Here is a 20,043-nt window from a genome sequence, read left to right as displayed (position 1 = left end):
GGCTATTTAACCCAGGGACAATGCATGTGTCTCTTTTCCCTGGATTGGGAACTTGTGTAAAGCTCATGAGTTTCTGCAGTCAATTCAAGTCATTTGCAAGCAAAGGTTAAAGCACTCTTGCCGTCTAGTGGTTTACAATTGTATTACAATTTATCAATGTATTTATTATAAGTGCATCGTGATGTTGTTCTGTAACCGGAACATTTCCATCTCATCAGCCAAGGCAACAAGTTTAACATTTAGGAATTTATTTAGGAAACTTAGCGATACAAATGTGCTATCACAATGGCATACGAGCTATAATAGAGTATTATAGCTTACAAGTGTCTACAATTTTTACACCAGCATTAAAAAAATCCAATAAAACAATACACATTTAAATATACATTTTGCTCTCTGTACTGTGGGACAAAAGACTTGCAAGCATGTATTATATGAAAATGGAGCAGGATTTCTCTAAACATTGAAAATTATACATATTTCAGATTCTCTTTCTTCCCACTCTCTGAATGAGCGTCGTCATACACAGGCTTGTTATGGACCTGGGATTTGTAGGCCACTCCTGGGTAGCTGGATACAGGGCATGGTGTTAATACATCACAAACTAGGATTTGAGCAAGAGTTTTGAACAAAAACATACGCTACTTCTGTATATCAATGACTGACCGTGATGTACTAACCTTGCCTTGTCAGGCAGCATACCTCTGAAGGCCACACACTTCAGGACTCCGCCCACACACAGCACAGCCCCGCCTATCCAGGCTACAAAGAGGGCAGGCCCAAATGTGTACCTGGCATGAGATAAAGCATATTCAGATTAACAGCGAAGTGACTCATCATCATCCACTCTTTTCACTTAGATATCCACTACTCTTATGCTTACGCCAGTCAAATGCTTTTAAATAGACGTGGGGGAGGGCACAGCAAGATCAAAGGGTGGAGAATATGACAAGAAGTCTTCTATACCAAATATGGCTGTGTAAACACAAAGGAAATGTTTTCCTTACCTGGGCATCCCTCCCATCCCTCCCATTCCTCCCATTCCTCCCATTCCTCCCATCCCCATCCCCCCTCCATAGTTTTGGTTGGTGGTAATCATGAAACTAGCCACAATCTGATTGGCGTAGATGGAGGCTCCTACAAGGGCACAAGCACCTGAGAGATAGAAGGCAGGGAATGAGTGAGCGTGCAAGGGAAGATTTATATTACATCTTTATGTACCCAAGTCCACCAACAAACTAATATGTTACAAAGGGCAACAATAACCGAGGTTGAGTATCAACATTCACTGTTTAATTTCCCTATTTAAATAGTGTACATACTTCCCTCACTCTTACCGGCAATGATGAACATGATCCCAGCAGTAAGAGTCATCTTAGCTTTGGATGAGTCCTCCATGCTTCCTATTTTGAGGCACTTCAGGGAGAACACGGATATCATTGTCCCAATGACACCCAGAACCACACCCACGATCATCAGTGCTCTCACAGCTTGAAAGGTACCTGGGAGATAACCAAGACCACAGCAGACAAACATTTGTGGCAAATTCAGACCGACTTCACTGACAAACAAGTGGAACAAACAATATATACATGATATATTTGCCCATCCAAAATACATATTTTTATACAGTAGAAAGGGAATTGTAATGAATGAGATGTTTGATCTAATGGTTGCTAATTCGTTTGTCACTGATAACAGTGTTGACTGAGCATGGGCCTGGCAGAGTTACCATTATTCACAGGTGCTAAAGTAAATACTCACAGGTACAAGCAAGGTACATGGGCAGGAGTTCATTTGGGGAGATCACGGAAATAAAAAACGGAACAACGCAAAACAATGCCCAATTTCACTATTGGGCCTATTTGCTCTTACGGTTCATGCAAGAAAACAACATACTGTTTATGATCAATTTAAAAGTTTTTGAAAATGTATTTATATTATATTTAAATGTATTTTCTTTAAACGATATTTACTACAAAAAATCGACTCCCTCACTTACACACTCGGCTGTGATTTTGATGGACTCTTACAAATCTATAGGTGTCCTGGACACTTCAACATCTGACAGAGCACACCCCTCAAGCATAACCTTTAACAAAGGGACCACCTTGGTCAAATCAGACCCACAGTACAACTCAGCCTCAGTTGTCCCTAACGTTGGGGCAAACAGCATTCATGTGAACTTTTCTGTCATATGCTTGAAAAAAGGCCTCCTAATCAGAATTGAGCTGGCTCTCCCAGCCCGTCTCCTTACCTGAGAATCCAAGGAGGCCGTAGAGGGGCCTGCATTCAGTCATTCCTGCGGAGGTGGTCTCACAGTCCTGCCACAGACCCTTGTAGGTGTACACCGAGGTCACCACGTCGCCCTGGCGATCCTTGGCACTCCAGTTGTTCATGCCTGTGGCGGCGATGATGGCTGCCGCGCCGAGCAGCCCCAGGACGAAGCCACCTGTCTGGAGAGCGGTAGGGGCCATGGTCTCTGCGGTGTGAGCTGAGTGGGCCTGAGAGTGTGTGTATGTGCTTGGTTTAGGAAGATCAAGTGTGACTGAGGTGGGCAGCGGCCGGGGTGGTGGTGAGACTGACGCAGAAGGGAGGGGCCTCCGAGTTTCACCCGCCGAGACATGGCATGAGTTGGCCACGTACACGTCAGGGCTCACATGCACACTCTTGACAGGGTTCCGCTCAGAGATGTGGTCACAGTGGAGATAGGAGCACCTAGTACCTTTCATGAGAACCAACGGTCGACAGGGAAAGCAAATAAGAGCTTTCAAACGCTTCTCATGATGTGTGTGTTCACCAAAATGGACACAGTCACTCTAACAGTACGCACTGACACAGGGGAAGAACTAACCCCACTAACAGAACAGACAGACCGACAGTTAGACCATGTGATGATCTGTGCTCATCTAAGTGGAGTTGCATATTAAATTATTGGGTATGAGCAATACCTATAGGCCCCTGACAGTCACCTATAAATGAATTTGACTTGATGTACTGTTTTGTTAATATTTAATTCATAGATTTTGACCAAGCCCTACATCAAGAAGCAAACAGAGACTAATTTGAGTCACATGATTCAGCCTTATCAGTCACCAGAAGTGGAGTGGGCAGGTGAATGTAGGGTTTCTGTTCCTTTCTCTGTTGCAAGCCTCTCCCACACACACAAACACACGCACAAAATTCACCAAATAAGCTACAAACTGAACACAAAGAAACAATCGATCTGTGCTTCTTCAAAAACACATTTCTAATTACAGGCTAATCAACAGTGGGCAGCACAAGTGTAACTCACATGTTGATCAATACCATTAGACAAACAACTAAAATGTATTCAAAATGTCAATGAGAATGAAACTCTTGACAGCCTTAAAAAAAAAGAATCCCCATGAAAGTGCCACACAATGTTCCAATCATAATGTTTAGGTTATTCAGACACAACAGAAACACAACACGTAACATGGAACATAAAGTAGACAACATGAATGACTATTTTGATACATTTAGGAGTGACATGAGAGAGGCATCCATTGCATGTTTTATTATAAATCCAAGTCATATTACAGTACAATGTATAGGAAGAAAAAAATAATTTATTACGGTACATACATTATTTAAACATGAGGATCAAGTGATTTGTAGCTTAATGTCCAGAAGAGGTTTGCAAAAAATGTTTTTTATCAAATTATCAAAATTGTCTATTTTGTTAAAATCCTTTTTTGAATCAATTGAGGAAATTGTATACATCTTCAAACCAATAACTGTAATACAATTTCAAGTTAAACACCTATATCATGTTCAAAATCATTATTTTCAAACGTTTTCTCTAACAATGCATTATATGTCATCAAACCAGACCCCAAGAATTAAAGACAATTGGAAGATTCGTACAGGTCTACGTACAGTAAATAAATATTTTTTAGGTTAATGTACTATGTACTTAACCAAGTCCTCCTTGACCAAAAAAGTTGTCCTTTTTCTCATTCATGAAATTAACTGCTGTACTTGCGTCGTTTTCCCAAAGGCTCGCAGGGCAGACAGTTACAGTCACAGTTAATGAGCCGAGGAGTACGAGTCTATCCCAGTTTTGGACATACCTGGAAAAAGGATGTAAGCTACCTGAGGCTGTAAACTCGTCGTTGACCATGCGCTGCAGTTACAGGGCACCACGTACCCCGGATTTGCAGGTGAAGGATGAGTGTGAGTGTGCTGGCTTGGGCAACCTAAACTTCCAAAAGGTCCAGTCTGATATCCGAAAGAGTGAGCGTAGGGCAAGGCGTTAGCAGCCAAGGTATGAGGTACTTCCGACATCCTCTGGACAGCGCCAGTGCTGAACTGGCCAGGGTCAAGGAGAGAGTATGGTGATGATGTCGGCGGAATGAAAGCTCTGGCTTTCTCTGCAGAGGCTAGGAGGGAGTCCGTGGAGAAACCTTTCAAGTGTTCTGCATCCCCGAAGAACTGCAATGGAAAAACGAAGCGGTCCTTTTTCATCAAACTCTTGGGTTTGCGCCGGGGTCTGTACTTGTAGTCCGGGTACTCTTTCATGTGTTGCGCGCGCAATCTCTTGGCCTCGTCGATGTACGGTCGCTTTTCTGACTCAGAAAGCAACTTCCATTCCGCACCAAGTCTTTTGCTGATTTCTGAATTGTGCATTTTAGGATTTTCCAGTGCCATCTTTCGCCTTTGGCCACGGGACCACACCATAAAAGCGTTCATAGGTCTCTTGATATGATCTAAAGGTTTTGCCATGACTATCGCGCAAGGTGACATATGTCACACCAAAACTGTAAAACTCCCAAAATTATTTATTCACCTCTCCACCAGTTCATGCTCCTCTGGTGCGTGATGGGGTTCAAGTAACAAGTCAAAACAAAATACTTGAATCAAAAAGTAAGCATTCCCGTTAGAAATTCATGAAGTGCGCTCGGTATTAACTAACACTCCAAATACGAGTTGCACCTGAAAAGGCTGCAGGAAGGTGCATGGATGAGAGCCAAATAAGATTGAGTTCAAAGGTATTGATGGTGCTGAGCAGGACATCATCACAGAACTGTCACATCCTGCTAGGCCAATAGGAAAGCGAAGAGGGCTGTAATCCCTTTAAAAAGTAGCTGTGCAAGGGGGGAAGTTTTGTGAGGGAAACAATTTTTTTTCCACAGCAACCCCCTCATCCCTAAGCCATATTTTTTCAAAGATTACATATGTTGTGTCCCCAACTAAGGAATAGTATCTTGGCAGTGTCCGTAGCTTTTCTCCTCCTAACAAACACAGCATCTGATGTTGTGTTGACCATGGTCCCACCTCAGAGACAAAAAAAACTTGTTTGTTTGTGACAAATATACTGTATAATATTTAACGGTGGGGTCCCACAGTCCAACCTTTGTATGGAAGTTTACAGATAGATATAAACTCGGGAACGATTCCTCAAATGCCATTTTTCATTACGAGCTGATTCATATCACCAAGCCATCATAATCAATACTAATCACAGACATAATTCACAGTTCCTGGACCATTAGATTTATTACTATGTGTTGGTAATTACTATTTTTATCTGATCAAAGAAATACATTCCATGACATTGATAAAATTCTTGAATGTCATTGCCACAGTGGCACTGCAAATAACTAAAAAAGTGCAAATCCTACACTACAGTATGTTCAAAAGAGCTTGGTGATAAACTGAAGAATAATCTCAAAGGTATGCTAGTTAGCTAAAACTCTATGCAGTACTTCTCTGGTGTCTTTGCATAAGAAGAAATCTCTGGCTTGCCACCCTACATGGTCTATCAGGGCTTACACTAAATGGAAAATTACAATCAAGGCAGGACAATGTCTGTCTGTGGATAGACTTGAGCCAGTGAATCAGAATAACAGCATAGTGTGTAGTGTGAATATGGGACCAGAATGGGGTCATTGTTTGGTTCAAATGTACATTGGTGGCACTGCGGGCCACTTCAAAGGTAGAAAAAGGGACATAAAAGACCAGGCAGTGCACACCATGACAGGCAGACATGATAAAGATATTCGATGCATCTTTGGAGTCCAGGCTGTGCCCCTATAGGTACAGGCTGCAGCGATAAACTGGCTGGCGGCAGGGGTCAGTGAATCCACAGTGCCCCGTTGCCATGTTATCTACGATGGGTTTAACTCTGACACAGGAGGCACTGAGCATGCAGCGCGACTGATTACCTCAACAAAATAACATCTTGGCAGTGCTTTATTTCAAAGGAGTTTGCTTGAGATATTCTTTCAGGAAATTGCATCTCATAGACACATAGAAATTGAAATGTGATTAACTTAATCCAATCATCTGATAACTGAGATATTGATAATATCCCATATACTTTCTTGTCAGCGGGGAGCTGATTCATATTCATGTGAAAATGTTTTCTGCGCAAGGGTTATGTTAGATGCATTGTTTTCAGTACAGTCTGTTTGTGTAAGTATTATTTGGTGCCACGATGAACACTGAGGACAGCGTTTCAGCTCAGAAAATGAGGAAAAGCCCAGGGTAATAAGAAAAACTGCCAACAGCACAAAATGGCTCACATAATCCGGTTATCCTCCGAGCTCTGAAAGATACTGGTCCTTGGGAGTCTATCTTTTCCTCTTATGTCAAAACTGTCCTCCATGCACTCAGGTGGATTAAGGAGTCACGGTGGAGAAAGAAATTGACAGGTACAAAAGACCTGGGGGTGAAAAGGAAATGAAAGAGGAGCATGGAGACGAGGATGGTTGTAGCGTCTGGTCCCACTCTCTGTTCGATAAAAGCAACTCCAGTGAGTTACAAAAGTCCCCCGGTTCTCATGTAGCTACAATCATTTGGAATTCTTACCATATTTTTGGTGTCCTTCTGTATTCTACAAGTGCGGTTTTAGACCGATAAGGAAATCGTGGAATGTAGGTATGTAAGGTGGCTAAGGTGAGGCAAAGGAAAGGTACCATGCATTTTACGAGCATGTAGGGCCTATGCCTACATGAGTCAGACTAGCATTCAGCAAGCATTCTTCTCTCACTATCTTAGTGCAGAACAGCTGGATTCGCCAGGGAAGAGCACAGGGCAGTAATGGATTATTGACACACACGTACAAAACCTTGCTCCACACAGGAGACAGATAAGACAGTAGGACAGATAGAGGATGAAGCGGGTAGGGATGTGGGCCAAGCAATGCAGTGATTCACATTGTCAGATGTACTTAATCTACTTCTTTGGGGGGGGGGGTTAAAGCTCAGAATTTCTTTATTATTATTATTTGACCAATTTGATTATTGTTTGCTGTATTTTTCACCATGCATTGTCAAATGTTGCACCAATCCTACAATGTCGTACCATCATTTTTGACAAACATGTTGCCAGATGGGTCACATCTGAAATTATTCACCCATATCTCAAATTGAATGGAAGTGTATGGAAAGTTCTTTAAAAACCTAACTTTTAAATTTGTCATTTCAGCTACCCATAAATACACAAACACCCTGGCAGTAACATTTTTCAAGGTGTCTTAAAACACATTTGAAGTGCAACAAGAGTTTCTGACACCTCTGAGCTGTATATTAGGAAACATTTCATGGCTCCCCATGGCTCGGGGGGGGGGGGGGAGGGGGGGATTTCACAAAATCTTTGTGCTTATTCTCATGAGACTTAGGAAAAGTAAAGCGGTTTTAATAGCTTTCCCTCTGACACATTGATGGTGGAATATGCTTTCGCTCTGTGGCAGACAGCTCCAATCCCAAAGGGGGTTGGGAGCGATCTACCCCGCTTGCAAGCACTTGTGGCCTAACTAAATTAATACACTTCCACCATCTGAGGATAAACCTGAGGGCAACATTACTGTAGGGGCCTATCAGCAAGCTTGTAATAGCACAGTCAGCAGTCAATGAGATACATTTGCAACCAGGCATTTGTCAGCGACTCAGCGTCATGCAGGCTAGAGATTTAAAATGTCCTGCAGTAAATTAAGTGCAGCTTGGAAGTAGAGGTGCAGGCTAAGCAGGGTGATGCTTATTTTAAATGGCAGACAGGTTTAGGAGGAAGCTGAGAGGACGCCTAAGCTAGAGTAGCTTCTGATTCATAGTTCAGTTGATTATTCCCCCCCTGCGAATCTCAGGGTCTATGTTGACACTAAGCAATCTGAGCAAATGGCCCATGTACCTACTCTGGAACAAAACGAATGATCTTCCATGAAAAACATTAAACAAGGTCAAAGATTATAATAAAGTCTTTGAAGGAATTACGGTAGAAGGAAACTCAAGAAGGAAATTCTAACAACTCTAAAAGTACCAAAATAAACGATTCAAATGTGTGAAACGTGTCATCCATAATTACTTTCTCGATTCACGAATGACTAAATTTGCTACACGGGCCGTTCCTGAACAAGATCCAAAGAAAAAGAAGATCTAACATGAGTTGAATTAATCCTCTTTTGTTGGATTAATTACCTGCAGGAGTCGGCTGACAGGGGTCTGTATCTACACCGAGACCAGCAAAGGAGACCCGTACTTGACTCATACTTGATCGCCTGTGGGATCATCTGTTAGGATTCCAGCAGAGGAAATTCATTAATACCTTCAAGCATTAGACGCTTCGTTGATTACATGCAAGCCTGTACTGTATGCAGATGAGTGTATGAAGTCATTGGCAGCATAAAGAGCTCAGCAAGAGTCATGTTTTTGTCTGATTTAGTGTCACTTTAGGTTGTTGGATTACTTTTTTTCAGAGCACAGAGGGAGAAATAAAGTCGGATGAGAAAGTTATGTGCCAACACTCTTGATTGATGACACAGAGTGAAGGAAAGCAGGGGCAGATATAGATATTTTCACTTGGGGTGGCAAGGGGGTGGCAGGAGATGGTTGTATGGTGGTATGGTGGCATGGTGGCGTGGAGGGACAGTGTAACCTGATGCCACCATAAATTACAATAGCATTGTACTTTAAATAATGGCAATATAAATCAAATGTATATTGTAGAATGAAATTTACAATTATGTAAAAAAGTACATATATTAGCATGGGTATATATGGGATGGCTCCGCTCTAACTAACAATTGTATCTGTTTCTTCCTTCTCTCTCCGTCTCACTATTTTCTAGGGCACACAAAACAGAAACGATCAGCTATCCCGCCCCCCCTCCCCCTTTAGATTTGAGAGGATTACACTTTAGCGGCCAGGTAAAATGCTTGGAATTATCAGCTTTTTCTTTCGTATTCAGAGTAGAACAGGCATGTGTACTAGGAGAGACACTTCAAATACAGACAATATCCATTTGCTTCCTAATACAGGCCAAGTGACAGTGTGGAGCCACTAAGAGGCTTATGATATAATGAAAACAGTGTTCCCCCAGGGCTATGATATGCTCACTGTGACAGTAAGGAGTGATTTGTGGAGGGTGGAGACTGTGGAATCTTGGAAGGTGTGTGTGGGGTGGAGAGAGAGCTTTCTGTCAAATTACACAATAAACTTGAATGAAAATGTCTCACTTTTAGTTTTTCGAAAATAGTGTAATGTATTTGAACTAGCTACCAGTAAGACAAATACAAAATAATAATACAGTGGTAGTACTGAGTAGGGCCACAAGAGATCAGTATATCTAACACCATGAGAAGATCAAATGACAAGTATTACAGCTTAAAGATTGTGCACTCCAGACATGATGTACAGACTACAAACATAGAAGTGATATAAGTGTTTTACAAGAACGGTTCAAAGTAATCAATGTTAATATTCTTTCTAATCAGTAGTCTTCTAAAAAAAGGAGGGCTCGTCCGGGATTTGAACCCGGGACCTCTCGCACCCAAAGCGAGAATCATACCCCTAGACCAACGAGCCACTGTATATGTGATTTATATTTTACTTATATGATCTTTAAATAACCAATGTTAGTTCAACAGTTTTAGATTTATACTAATTTGATATTTTATTTGTGAATAAAATTGGCTTTGGTATACAATTTTTTTAATTATAATGTAACTAATATGAAATGGTTTGGTATATCCTTACATATCTTACACAGGTTTAATCCGTGTTTTCCCATAATCAAAATGTGTACATGAGCAACCAAAAGAAAATTCTGTAGATCTTCATGGATACATAAACCAACTCATACAAACATCTTGGCTTTTAATCACTATTTATCCATCCATCATCTGCCGCTTTTCCTGGGGTTGGGTTGCGGGGGCAGCAACCTAAGCAGGGAGGCCCAGACTTCCCTCTCCCCGGCCACTTCCACCAGCTCTTCCTGGGGGACCCCGAGGTGTTCCCAGGCCAGCCGAGAGACATAGTCCCTCCAACGTGTCCTGGGTCTTCCCCGAGGCCTCTTCCTGGTGGGACGTGCCCAGAACACCTCACCAGGGAGGCGTCCAGGAGGCATCCTTATCAGATGCCCGAGCCACCTCAACTGGCCCCTCTCGGCGCGGAGGAGCAGCGGTTCTACTCTGAGCCCCTCCCGGATGACCAAGCTTCTTATCGATTCTACACTATTTATTCAATCTAAAATGAATTGAATATCTCCAAAGGTGTAAAATTCCAGTGAGGAATGTTCCATTAAAGCCATTCTTTAAAAAGCTAAACCTAACCCCAGTACGATAGTATTTCCTTCTTTGGGGAGGACTTTATCCATCAGTTCTCTGTCTTCAATGTGTCTTTGTCCTACATATATTTCTTAGTTAGATATTTGAGGAATAAACTGATTTGGCCAGCGATCTTGGCAGCTTACTTGGCCAGGTAAGCCTTCTACACAACCACCACCTCATCCACCTTGGCATGCAGAGCCTCTGGGAACTCCAGCAGGTGGAAACCTCTCTATTGTCCAACTCCAATAACATGCCGGTGATCTTCCTGACCAGCCTGGGCTGGATGTTCTCGATCAGAAGGTGCAAATGCTCACCCAGCATCTGCTTCTGATCCTGTGGAAAAGCATCAGCCAGCATACAGGCTGTCAGAGGCTCTTGGCCAAGCATGCAGACAGTATCAGCCTGGAGGGGTATAGACAGGTAGTAGAGACAGGTATTTATAATTACAGGAAGCATAAATACACAGATAATCCTGTGTACAACAAGAGCAATTGAGTTGAAAATGGTTGTAAATACCATAGCCACCATTGACTGAGCATTTACATGTTGCTGGGACTTGCATAGTACAGGCTCTCAACACGCACCCTGAGAGGGGTCACACTCTGCTGAGCTTCATGACTGGCATGTATATGGAGGGTGGCCACCGCCTTATCAACCTTAGAGCGCAGAGCCTCTGCAGACTCCAGTTGGTGGGTCACCTTACTGTTGTCCATCCCCACAAACATTCCAGTGAGCTTTTTAGCAAAGTCAGGTTGCATTTAAATTGTTGTACTCGCTGTGAAATATTTTACTGTTGCTTGCTTTTCTACAGGTGCAGTCTTGCACCTTTTGAGGTTCATGTTGTTTAATTGTAACTAGTTTAAGTACATGCTCTTATTGTTTTCCCTTTGGCACTTATTTGTTTTTTCACAATGTATGCTTCATGTTTTGGCTACCCGCAATGTTTGGGGTTATCTCGTTGTAATGATCAGTGACCTATGCACTTGTGTAAAGCTCTCTCTTGGAAGTCGCTTGGGATAAAAGCGTCTGCTAAATGAATACATGTAAATGTAATGCATCTTATGGATGAGGGTGATGAGACACTCTCCCAGCATTTGTTTCTGGTAGTAATTGCAGCCGTCAGATGCACCTGGCCCCAATGTAAACAGCAGGCTGGAGGACAGAGGGACATGCTGTTAGATACACGTTACACACACGTAATGCTAATGATGCCACAATGAGAACAACTGCTTTCAGCTTTCAGGTCACCTTCATGTGACCTGTACCCCCATCTCATTGTCTTTATCCTTTCCCAACGTTGTTTTCCTAAAACTTAACTTCTTATAATAACGTCCAGGAGCGCAGCCAAAGGAGCGACTTCTCCAATTCACTACTGTCTTCAATTTCCCATCAGGTTATTTCTCATCCAAACTGCACCCCAGGAAAGTTTGAGTCTGAAAATGTGTTTGTGCAAGACTACGTGTATATACCCAAATACAAATAACGTAATGTCTTTTAGGTGTCCTATTCTTGAAATTCAGTAGTCCTGATGCTTGATCGATTGATGCTGTTAATACGAGGATTGGATGTTGTGAGTCTTTTGAAATGTGGAAGGGAGGGGATTTTCAACGCCCAATGCATTCTGGTCGCCGCTGCACGTTCATCAAGAAGCTGTAGGCTACGATCTGCACCGGAATCTCAGGAATTTGAGGTGTCCGCATCAGTTCAGTCGGTCGAGCCCAACCCTCAGAACCACACGGCATTCTTTCACTGACAATCCGGTAAACATTTGATATAATTGTGTTTTGCTTACTAACTAGTTCATACGTCTTACGTAGCTACAAACTATTTCTCTAGGTAGCTAGCTAACGTAAAATTGACTTCCTGTCTCATTCCAGCAGGGTGCTTGACTAGCAAGCTAGCTAGCACTAGCTAATACATTTAAACTAGCTAATTACCTAGTTTGTACAATCAAGCTGCTAAAATGTTTAGATATAAGGACACAACTAAGATTGATTTCTTAAACCATTCTGTAATGTTCACCTGTGCTTAGGCAGATGGTAACTTCTCTAATTTACGTTCAGGGCCAACAGCAGACATAAGCCTAGACTAGAGCTAGATAGCTATGAGTTTAATGTTAACATGCAGAACGGTCACGGTTTCGAGCTGGCTAACTAGAAATTAATATATTAGTTGGCTAGCTAGTCTATTGGTCATTTAAAAAAGTTATTTATTGGTAATTTGGCATACGACAAGCTATTTAACTGCATGCTGCAAACTCAGTAACTTATTTGTATAGCTGGTTACACCATTCTATTTTGAGAATGCCATAGGACTCAAAACTCCCAAACTTTTTAGCATACTCTAGTTTATACGGGCTTTCGAAACATAGAAACTCACATTCAAATACAGCCTGTTCCAGTTTGTTAGTCCCAGCTGGCCCATTGCAATTTGTTATCGCGTTAATTATGAATGGGTAATATAGAAAAGACTAATTGACGGTAAATTATAAATGACTAGAGTAAACGGTGTACTGTCTGGGGAAAATAAGCAATCCGTTTTGAGAGAATAAAGGTTGGAAGTGTAAGCAGTGTAGTGCAGTTATGGTGGTTAGTATATTTTCAGACAATTTGTTCTGAGAAGAGACTGAGCACACTTCCTGTCTTTCAGTCCCCAAATCAGAATATACTTTATACGTCATTGGTGCACATTACTGGTTTTTCTATATCATGTGAATGTGTTTTGCTTTGTTGCAGGTTGAAAGAACAAAAGATGTCTCAGGCTGAAAAAATTAAGGTATGTTTCTGTATTTGCACAATAGTGCCTAATATCAGACTGCCCTGGATTTTTGTTGTTGTTGCACTTTTCTTTTACTGCGTGTGTGTTCTCAAGCATTCTGTTTGATCACAAGCATCTTCTTGTGTGGAAGTGTCCAGTAGAGGTGCAGAACAGATGTCTACCATGTCATTTTAGTCTGAGATGAGAGAGAGACATAAGTATGGATGGCACAGTCGACCGCTCAAGCAAAGGCTTCCAGCTGCTCGCCTTCCTCATGACTCACTGTTGTCTCTCAGCCTGAAAACCCCCAGGCAGAATGAGAGCACTGTTATCCCAGGAATTGCTCAAGCTGGGAGGGGGGGGGGGGGAGGGGGAAGGTCAGTTAAAGCAGTGGGCCTAAATACTGTAAAAGTGTTGTTACATACTCTTTAAATTAACCTCTATTGTGGAGCTTTAGATTGTTTAAACTCAAAGATCAAGTGCATAAATCTCAGTTTAGAAACTAAAAAGTGAACAATGTAATCCACTGCTGACTGATATCTGATAGGCCCAATCCCGGGACGTAAGTAGCGGAATGCTGCCCAGAATTGCTTCTCCAAAAAAAAGGGAGAGACATCGGTGTTTCCTGAGCACCAGAGAACAAACGTTTCTTTTAAATAGTAGCCTAATAACGGTCTGCAGTTTTTACAAAACAAAGACGATACAAGCCTATTTTGTCTATGGGTGTAAGGATGTACAGAAGTTGTTAGAAGTATCTCTGGTAGTAACGTAGACGGTTCCTCTGTTGACCTATTTCCAGCAAGGGCAGTTCACCAACCCAGAGACCCCAGGGTATGTGGGCTTTGCCAACCTGCCCAACCAAGTGCACCGCAAGTCAGTCAAAAAGGGCTTCGAGTTCACCCTCATGGTAGTTGGTAAGTGTAATCTATTAATTTCTAGTGTTATCCATGACCCTGTTCCAGTACTGTAGAGATACTCCTTTTTGAAACTGCAAGAAAACTGGGTTCCCAAATGATGATGTTGAAGTGCTCTAGTCAGGCCATAGACATCTGAGGAATGTGACATCTACTGTAAGTGGTAACATTTGAGGAATGCATTTCCTCTTTCTCCTAGTGCTTTGTAGAGAACGGATAGAAAGGGGATGCCCTATTAGTTTAAATAAACTGCATATGCTTATTTCAGTTTATCAGTCGACTCTACAGAAAGAATACACTTTCACTTCAGGGTTTCCCACAGCACTTTGCAGCTAAGGCGGCCGCCTAAGCAACACACGCCTGCCGCCTTAACTATGTCGCTAAACTACTGATAAAGGAGAACACATTTCTTTGTACTAAAACCAGAAACAACTTCTGTAGATCATTTTTACTTCCTTTAGTGTGTTTGCGTGTGTGCGTGTGTCTGTGGGCGTTGGTGGGAAGGCCCACATCCAGGTTAACAGATGCAGCGAGTTAGTCTTCTCCCTCTCTCTTTCTGACGTGCTGTGTGAAACGTTTGTCTTTCCTCTCCCCTTCCCTCCTCCTCTGTGGTGTGTGTGTGTGTGTGTGTGTGGGGGGGGGGGGGGGGGGGGGGGGAAGGGAGGCCCTGTTTTACCATCCCACTGTCAGTTCAAACTGCCTTAAAATACACCACAGTGGAATGCAGCCTATAGGCTTCTGGGACAGCCTCACATTGGATCTGGCCCGCTGCTGCTGGAACACTTCAGATGCTTGTTCTAGCGTCAAAGATCGGAGAAGGGATGGACCAATCACATTCCCTGCACCGCACATGACTGTGGCTTGATGTCTGTCATGTGGAGATGCTTGAGGGTAGGATCTGGTTAGCTGAGAAGGATATGGAACAGCGTGCCCGAGCAAAGCATTCCACCAATGGAAGTATTCACTCTTTAGAAAAGAGAGTTTGCATGTGTCCTTGAGAGAGCGTTTTCAAGTCCTGCTGTGTGTTAATGGGTTCATGTCTCTTTTCTAGGTGAGTCCGGTCTGGGCAAGTCCACCCTGATCAACAGCCTGTTCCTCACTGACCTCTACCCTGAGAGGATCATCCCTGGAGCTGCAGGTGACGCACACAAACCCCCCCAATTACAATTGACACCCCCCCCCTTCCCTCCCCATTGACTGACATATGTATGTCCCCCCCCCCCCCCCCCCCCCCCCATCTAACCTGCAGAGAAGATTGAGAGGACAGTCCAGATCGAGGCATCCACGGTGGAGATCGAGGAGCGAGGAGTGAAGCTCCGCCTCACCGTGGTGGACACACCTGGATATGGCGACGCCATCAACAGCCAGGACTGGTGTGCTACCCCCCCATGAACATAATACGGAATAGCACCTCCGTTTGACACTTTTAAAGCTTTATTTGCGTGACACAGTCTCTGCAAGGTGACTTTTCCTCGGCTGGGATTGTGACGGACTCCTCTGCCTCTCCCCACAGTTTCAGCACCATCATCGCCTACATCGACGACCAGTTTGAGCGCTACCTCCACGACGAGAGCGGCCTGAACCGCCGCCACATCGTGGACAACCGCGTCCACTGTTGCTTCTACTTCATCTCCCCGCTGGGCCACGGGTGAGCGGCCGCGCTGGTGCTGCGCCACTGCCCCCTGGTGGACTTTTACCTCCGTCTCTTCTCTTTTTTTCCCGCCCCTCTTCCACCGCCCGCTCTGGTTTCTTTATCTCTCTCTCTCATCTGTCTAGTCTGAAGCCACTGGACGTGCAGTTCATGAAGGCCATCCACAACAAGGTCAACGTGGTGCCTGTCATCGCCAAGGCGGACACGCTCACTCTGAGGGAGAGGGAGAGGCTCAAGCGCAGGGTAGGTGACTCTCACTCACACACACACACACACACACACAGAAAATGTGGATGGTCAGTTTTAACAACGCTCCACATCACATTCAGTGTGATACAGCACATAGCTGTACAGTAAACGCTCCCATGCTGCGGCTGTAGATTCTGGATGAAATCGACGAGCACGGCATCAAGATCTACCACCTCCCCGACGCCGAGTCTGACGAGGACGAAGACTTCAAGGAGCAAACCAGGATCCTCAAGGTAAACTGTCGTCTCCTTTGTGTTCCCTCGTACAAATACTCTCCAAACACAATCCTGGCTCAATACTTAATACTGGCCGAGTGCACTTCTTACAGCCAGTGCTGTGGGTTTTAAGTCCTTCACCACACATTTCCAACTGGAACCGGTATGGGTGTGAGTGATGTGTGTGTGTGTCCACCCCCCCCCCCCAGGCCAGTATTCCCTTCGCGGTGGTGGGATCCAACCAGCAGATCGAGGCCAAGGGGAAGAAGGTGCGGGGTCGTCTCTACCCCTGGGGGGTGGTGGAGGTGGAGAACCCGGAGCACAACGACTTCCTCAAACTCCGCACCATGCTCATGTGAGTGTGTGTGTGTGTGTGAGGGGACGCACTGGACCGATGTCATTTGTAGGAAAGTTGTCGTGCTGATCAAAAGTATTGATTGATAGCGGCCCCTCTCCGTTCCCAGCACCCACATGCAGGACCTGCAGGAGGTGACCCAGGACCTGCACTACGAGAACTTCCGCTCGGAGCGCCTCAAACGGGGCGGCAGGTTGTCCTCCCATGGTTACGTTCTGCCTCTCTCTCCTGCGTACGTACCTGTCTGTCTGCTTGCCTTTCTGCACCTCCCCCACCCCTCCCCCTCCAAACTGCAGCCAGCCAACACAGCCCAAGTCCAGCCCCATAGCAGTGATTAAGACCACTTCCTGTGCACAAACCTACACGATGAAGAGACATTCTTTTGTGGAGATGACGACGAGGATACACCAACAGGATCTTTGGGAGTTTTATAAACGATATCTAAAGCAGGCCCAGTTATTACAGGATCCTTCACGTTTGCTGGAGAGAGCAGTTGTTGGTCTGTGGAAGTCGTTCAGTTGTGTCAAGTCTACATGTCTAGGGTTCTACAAGTGACCCTTGTTGACCCAAGTGACAAACCGAGTGGGCGGAAGCAGTGGGCCATAGTTTGACCTGTCTGCAAGGCTTATGTGGGCACATTCAGGCAGAGGATCCTACACAGCCAGGATTAGTGTTTATTTGGTACATTCTGTATGCATTCGGCATATTTGCCGTTCTGTAGAACAGCCCCTCAAACAGATTCTCCCAAACACCGTGTGGAATCCTAGCGTTCTCGGGGAAGGTTCTGTGGGACTTTAAGAGCTTCTCTGAGGGCAGTCCAGGAGAAGAGGTGGATGTCACGAACCTCTCCATCATCCCACCGGTGGTCTGCCCCGTCCAATCCCCCGGGTGACTTATTGGAGGTACCGTCTTCAGTGTGGGAGGTACCCCTGCCCCCCCCCCCCCCCCCTCAACTTCATCTCCTCCCCCTCCCCTTTTTTTCTCTTGCTGCTTTGCTTCTGTTTCTGCAGCTTGCCTTTCACTTAGCACAAGTCTGTCCACTTTTCTTCCACCAATCTCTTTCTGTCACGCACACCGGTGCATCCCACCTTTTCTACGTGTTGCTTTCTTTACGTCTGCCTGACTGTCACGATGGATGGCGAAATGACTTCCCTGAGGCCTCTACTGTCCGGTGCGGCATCCTGTCCACCCTGGTTTTCTGCTGACTGTCAGCAAGACGCTTTCCGAACACTGTGCTGTCGTTTGGATCTGTACATGCGTAAACACAGCCTATGAGATGTCGTCTGTGTGAGAGTGATTGGCGGTGTGGCCGTCCAATGGTCAGACCCCCACTCACCCCAGTCGTCTGTGCTGTACAGGAAGGGCCCGGAACCGGAGGAAATGGACAAGGATATGATCCTGCAGGAGAAGGAGGCTGAGGTGAGACACTCGACCATCACCCTCACTTGTCTGGCTGAGTTCCCCACCTGTGAGGACATGAACCTACACGTGAGTTTGGATTCCAAGGCGTGGCTGTGATGATGTCTTGTTCTGTGCAGCTGAGGAGAATGCAGGAGATGATTGCCAAGATGCAGGCTCAGATGCAGAAACATGGCGATGGAGAGGGTGACGCGTGAAACCCCACGGTATGAACACACACACACGTCTTGCCTGTGTTGAGATGTAGCCCAGTTCATGCGCTCATGACGTTATGTTGGTGGTTAACATTTTCACAATGGTTTAAATGTACATTAGACCGAGACAGGAGACGGTATCGTAAGCTTTTCCTTTCCCGTTCCGGGCAGGTTTGGAGCTGTTCATTGAGCCTGACCAGAGAAGGAAGGAGGTTGGCAGAGGAAAAGGAAGTAGAGTGAAAATCAAAAGAAAGATATATCATCGGAAGATACTGGTCCCTGTCTCAAACTGCTTGCCACCATCTTATTTTATTTCACTCCTACATAAGCAGTATTATGTTTTTATTGTATTTACACACATTTTTGTTTCTAATATTCCATATTTCTATACTATTGGATTAGGCCAGTTATTGAAATGAAGAATATCCCCCTTTAATGGGGAACATCATTTTGTTAGTCATTAAGACTTGTTATGTTACTTTACTTTGCTTTTTTCTTTGCTTCTTTTGCTGTTGAGAAAGCCAAAAGCCCCCACTCATTCTCTCAGTACTGTGATTGGCTGTCCACTTGGACCTAAAACCACTCATCATGTTTCCTCAAGTTACAAGTGGTATGGCCAACTACTGTGAAAGTTTAAAACTCTTTCTTCCTGTCTAAACTGCAAATCTTAATCTGTAATGTCAGGTGTTTTACCCTCCCTTTTAATCAGTCGTCATGCCAATATTGAAGGACTGTCAATTCTTGGGATTCCTCACCAGTGTTTTTTCTGTCCCGCATGCACCACTGTACCTGGTCTGAAGTGGCATTGTGCTTTAAATTGACTAGTGATGACTCAAATATACTGTGACCTTTCGCCTCTCACCCTGTAGCCCTGGCCAATGAAGGAGACTTTGATGTTCTCGATAGTGTGCCTCTGTGGATGCTGTTCTCCTACCTGAGGTTTATCTAGTTGTCAACCCATTTAATGCAGAAAAGTGTCCTAACAAATGCATGGTAAAACTGTGATGGCTGTGTTCAAGATACGTTTGTGAAGACATAACTATTCCCTTTGGCCCCTTCGATGTGGAGTGAAGTTACTTACAGAATCTGTGCTGCGGAGGTCGTACTGCCCACACTGTAGGACTCTTCTGTTTCTGGACGAGTGCCTCTGGAGGAGACAGAGCTTCTGGAAGTTTTAACTGGTCCTTTCTATTTGCCATGACCACCATTTATGGTCATGATGTGGACCTGCTTGAGTCTATGCTGCTCAAACCAGGCAGAGGCCAATTGACAGTTCTTAACATTCCAGTTTCTGCTGTTTTATCCAAATACTATCAAATAAAAGTATTTACATATGCTATACTTGTAATAAAATTTGTATTAAACATAAATGCTGTTTTTATTTGTTGTCTCCAAGTGCTGGTATATGAGCTGTCGATATGCAAGTGATCAAGGTTGGCCTCTTCGTTAGGATTAACAGAGTTCATCTAGCAGCTGCCAGGGAGAGAGCCTCACTCAGACTGGGGTCGGGTTAGGGTTCAACACTAGCTGCCAGTGGGAGAAAAGCTGAGCAAGATTAACTAGCTGTGACTGGAGGGTTACAGCACAGAGCAGCTTAACCAGCCCAAATGCAGTGAGCAAACTGCCTGGGAACAAAAGAGTTCCCCATTTTGACTTAATTCATGCCTAAGGTGCATGGAAGACAAACATTTGTTAACCTTTCAAATTTGCTGAAATGTT

At 44.3% G+C, this 20,043-nt stretch overlaps 3 protein-coding genes and 1 non-coding gene across 5 annotated transcripts; 1 reads left to right on the top strand and 3 right to left on the bottom strand.

Annotated features, from left to right (window-relative positions):
• Window positions 1-470: 470 nt before the first annotated feature.
• cldn18 (claudin 18) lies at window positions 471-2,477 on the bottom strand. Its single transcript, XM_067253798.1, has 5 exons — window positions 2,258-2,477; window positions 1,338-1,502; window positions 1,008-1,155; window positions 681-791; window positions 471-570 (listed from the first exon to the last, which is right to left on the bottom strand). The coding sequence occupies exons 1-5, from the start codon at window positions 2,475-2,477 to the stop codon at window positions 471-473; spliced, it is 744 nt and encodes a 247-aa protein (XP_067109899.1).
• Window positions 2,478-4,053: 1,576 nt separating this feature from the next.
• LOC136959177 (transcription factor Sox-14) lies at window positions 4,054-4,749 on the bottom strand. Its single transcript, XM_067253437.1, has one exon. The coding sequence runs from the start codon at window positions 4,747-4,749 to the stop codon at window positions 4,054-4,056; it is 696 nt and encodes a 231-aa protein (XP_067109538.1).
• A 5,006-nt stretch (window positions 4,750-9,755) lies between these two features.
• On the bottom strand, window positions 9,756-9,827 carry trnap-ugg (transfer RNA proline (anticodon UGG)). Its single transcript has one exon. It is a non-coding gene; the product is annotated as a tRNA-Pro (tRNA).
• A 2,373-nt stretch (window positions 9,828-12,200) lies between these two features.
• septin2 (septin 2) lies at window positions 12,201-19,694 on the top strand. Of its 2 annotated transcripts, none has more exons than XM_067252593.1 (13): window positions 12,201-12,330; window positions 13,306-13,345; window positions 14,127-14,241; window positions 15,293-15,379; window positions 15,491-15,614; window positions 15,755-15,889; window positions 16,018-16,135; window positions 16,273-16,374; window positions 16,566-16,711; window positions 16,821-16,904; window positions 18,070-18,130; window positions 18,250-18,336; window positions 18,496-19,694. In XM_067252593.1, exons 2-12 carry the CDS (start codon window positions 13,322-13,324, stop codon window positions 18,325-18,327), a joined length of 1,074 nt encoding a protein of 357 aa, XP_067108694.1. In that variant the 5' UTR covers window positions 12,201-12,330; window positions 13,306-13,321; the 3' UTR covers window positions 18,328-18,336; window positions 18,496-19,694. The 2 variants fall into 2 exon arrangements, with proteins under 2 accessions (XP_067108694.1, XP_067108693.1); XM_067252592.1 differs by having other exon boundaries at window positions 16,821-16,943.
• The last annotated feature ends 349 nt before the right edge of the window (window positions 19,695-20,043 follow it).

The sequence above is a fragment of the Osmerus mordax genome, chromosome 16 (assembly GCF_038355195.1).
Source record: "Osmerus mordax isolate fOsmMor3 chromosome 16, fOsmMor3.pri, whole genome shotgun sequence".
NCBI lineage: Eukaryota > Metazoa > Chordata > Actinopteri > Osmeriformes > Osmeridae > Osmerus > Osmerus mordax.
This window is presented reverse-complemented; position numbering and strand designations above follow the sequence as displayed.

What these genes read in the sequence shown, in the direction of transcription:
- septin2 (XM_067252592.1), top strand. Translation starts at nt 13,322, where the DNA reads ATGTCTCAGGCTGAAAAAATTAAG. An exon ending in GGGAGAGGCTCAAGCGCAGG is followed by an intron (nt 16,136 to 16,272) that starts GTAGGTGACTCT and finishes CTGCGGCTGTAG; the next exon opens with ATTCTGGATGAAATCGACGA. An exon ending in GTTCTGCCTCTCTCTCCTGC is followed by an intron (nt 16,944 to 18,069) that starts GTACGTACCTGT and finishes TGTGCTGTACAG; the next exon opens with GAAGGGCCCGGAACCGGAGG.
- cldn18 (XM_067253798.1), bottom strand. Translation starts at nt 2,477, where the DNA reads ATGGCCCCTACCGCTCTCCAGACAGGTGGCTTCGTCCTGGGGCTGCTC. An exon ending in GATCATGTTCATCATTGCCG is followed by an intron (nt 1,156 to 1,337) that starts GTAAGAGTGAGG and finishes TCTATCTCTCAG; the next exon opens with GTGCTTGTGCCCTTGTAGGA. An exon ending in ATGCTGCCTGACAAGGCAAG is followed by an intron (nt 571 to 680) that starts GTTAGTACATCA and finishes CCCTGTATCCAG; the next exon opens with CTACCCAGGAGTGGCCTACA.
- LOC136959177 (XM_067253437.1), bottom strand. Translation starts at nt 4,749, where the DNA reads ATGGCAAAACCTTTAGATCATATCAAGAGACCTATGAACGCTTTTATG.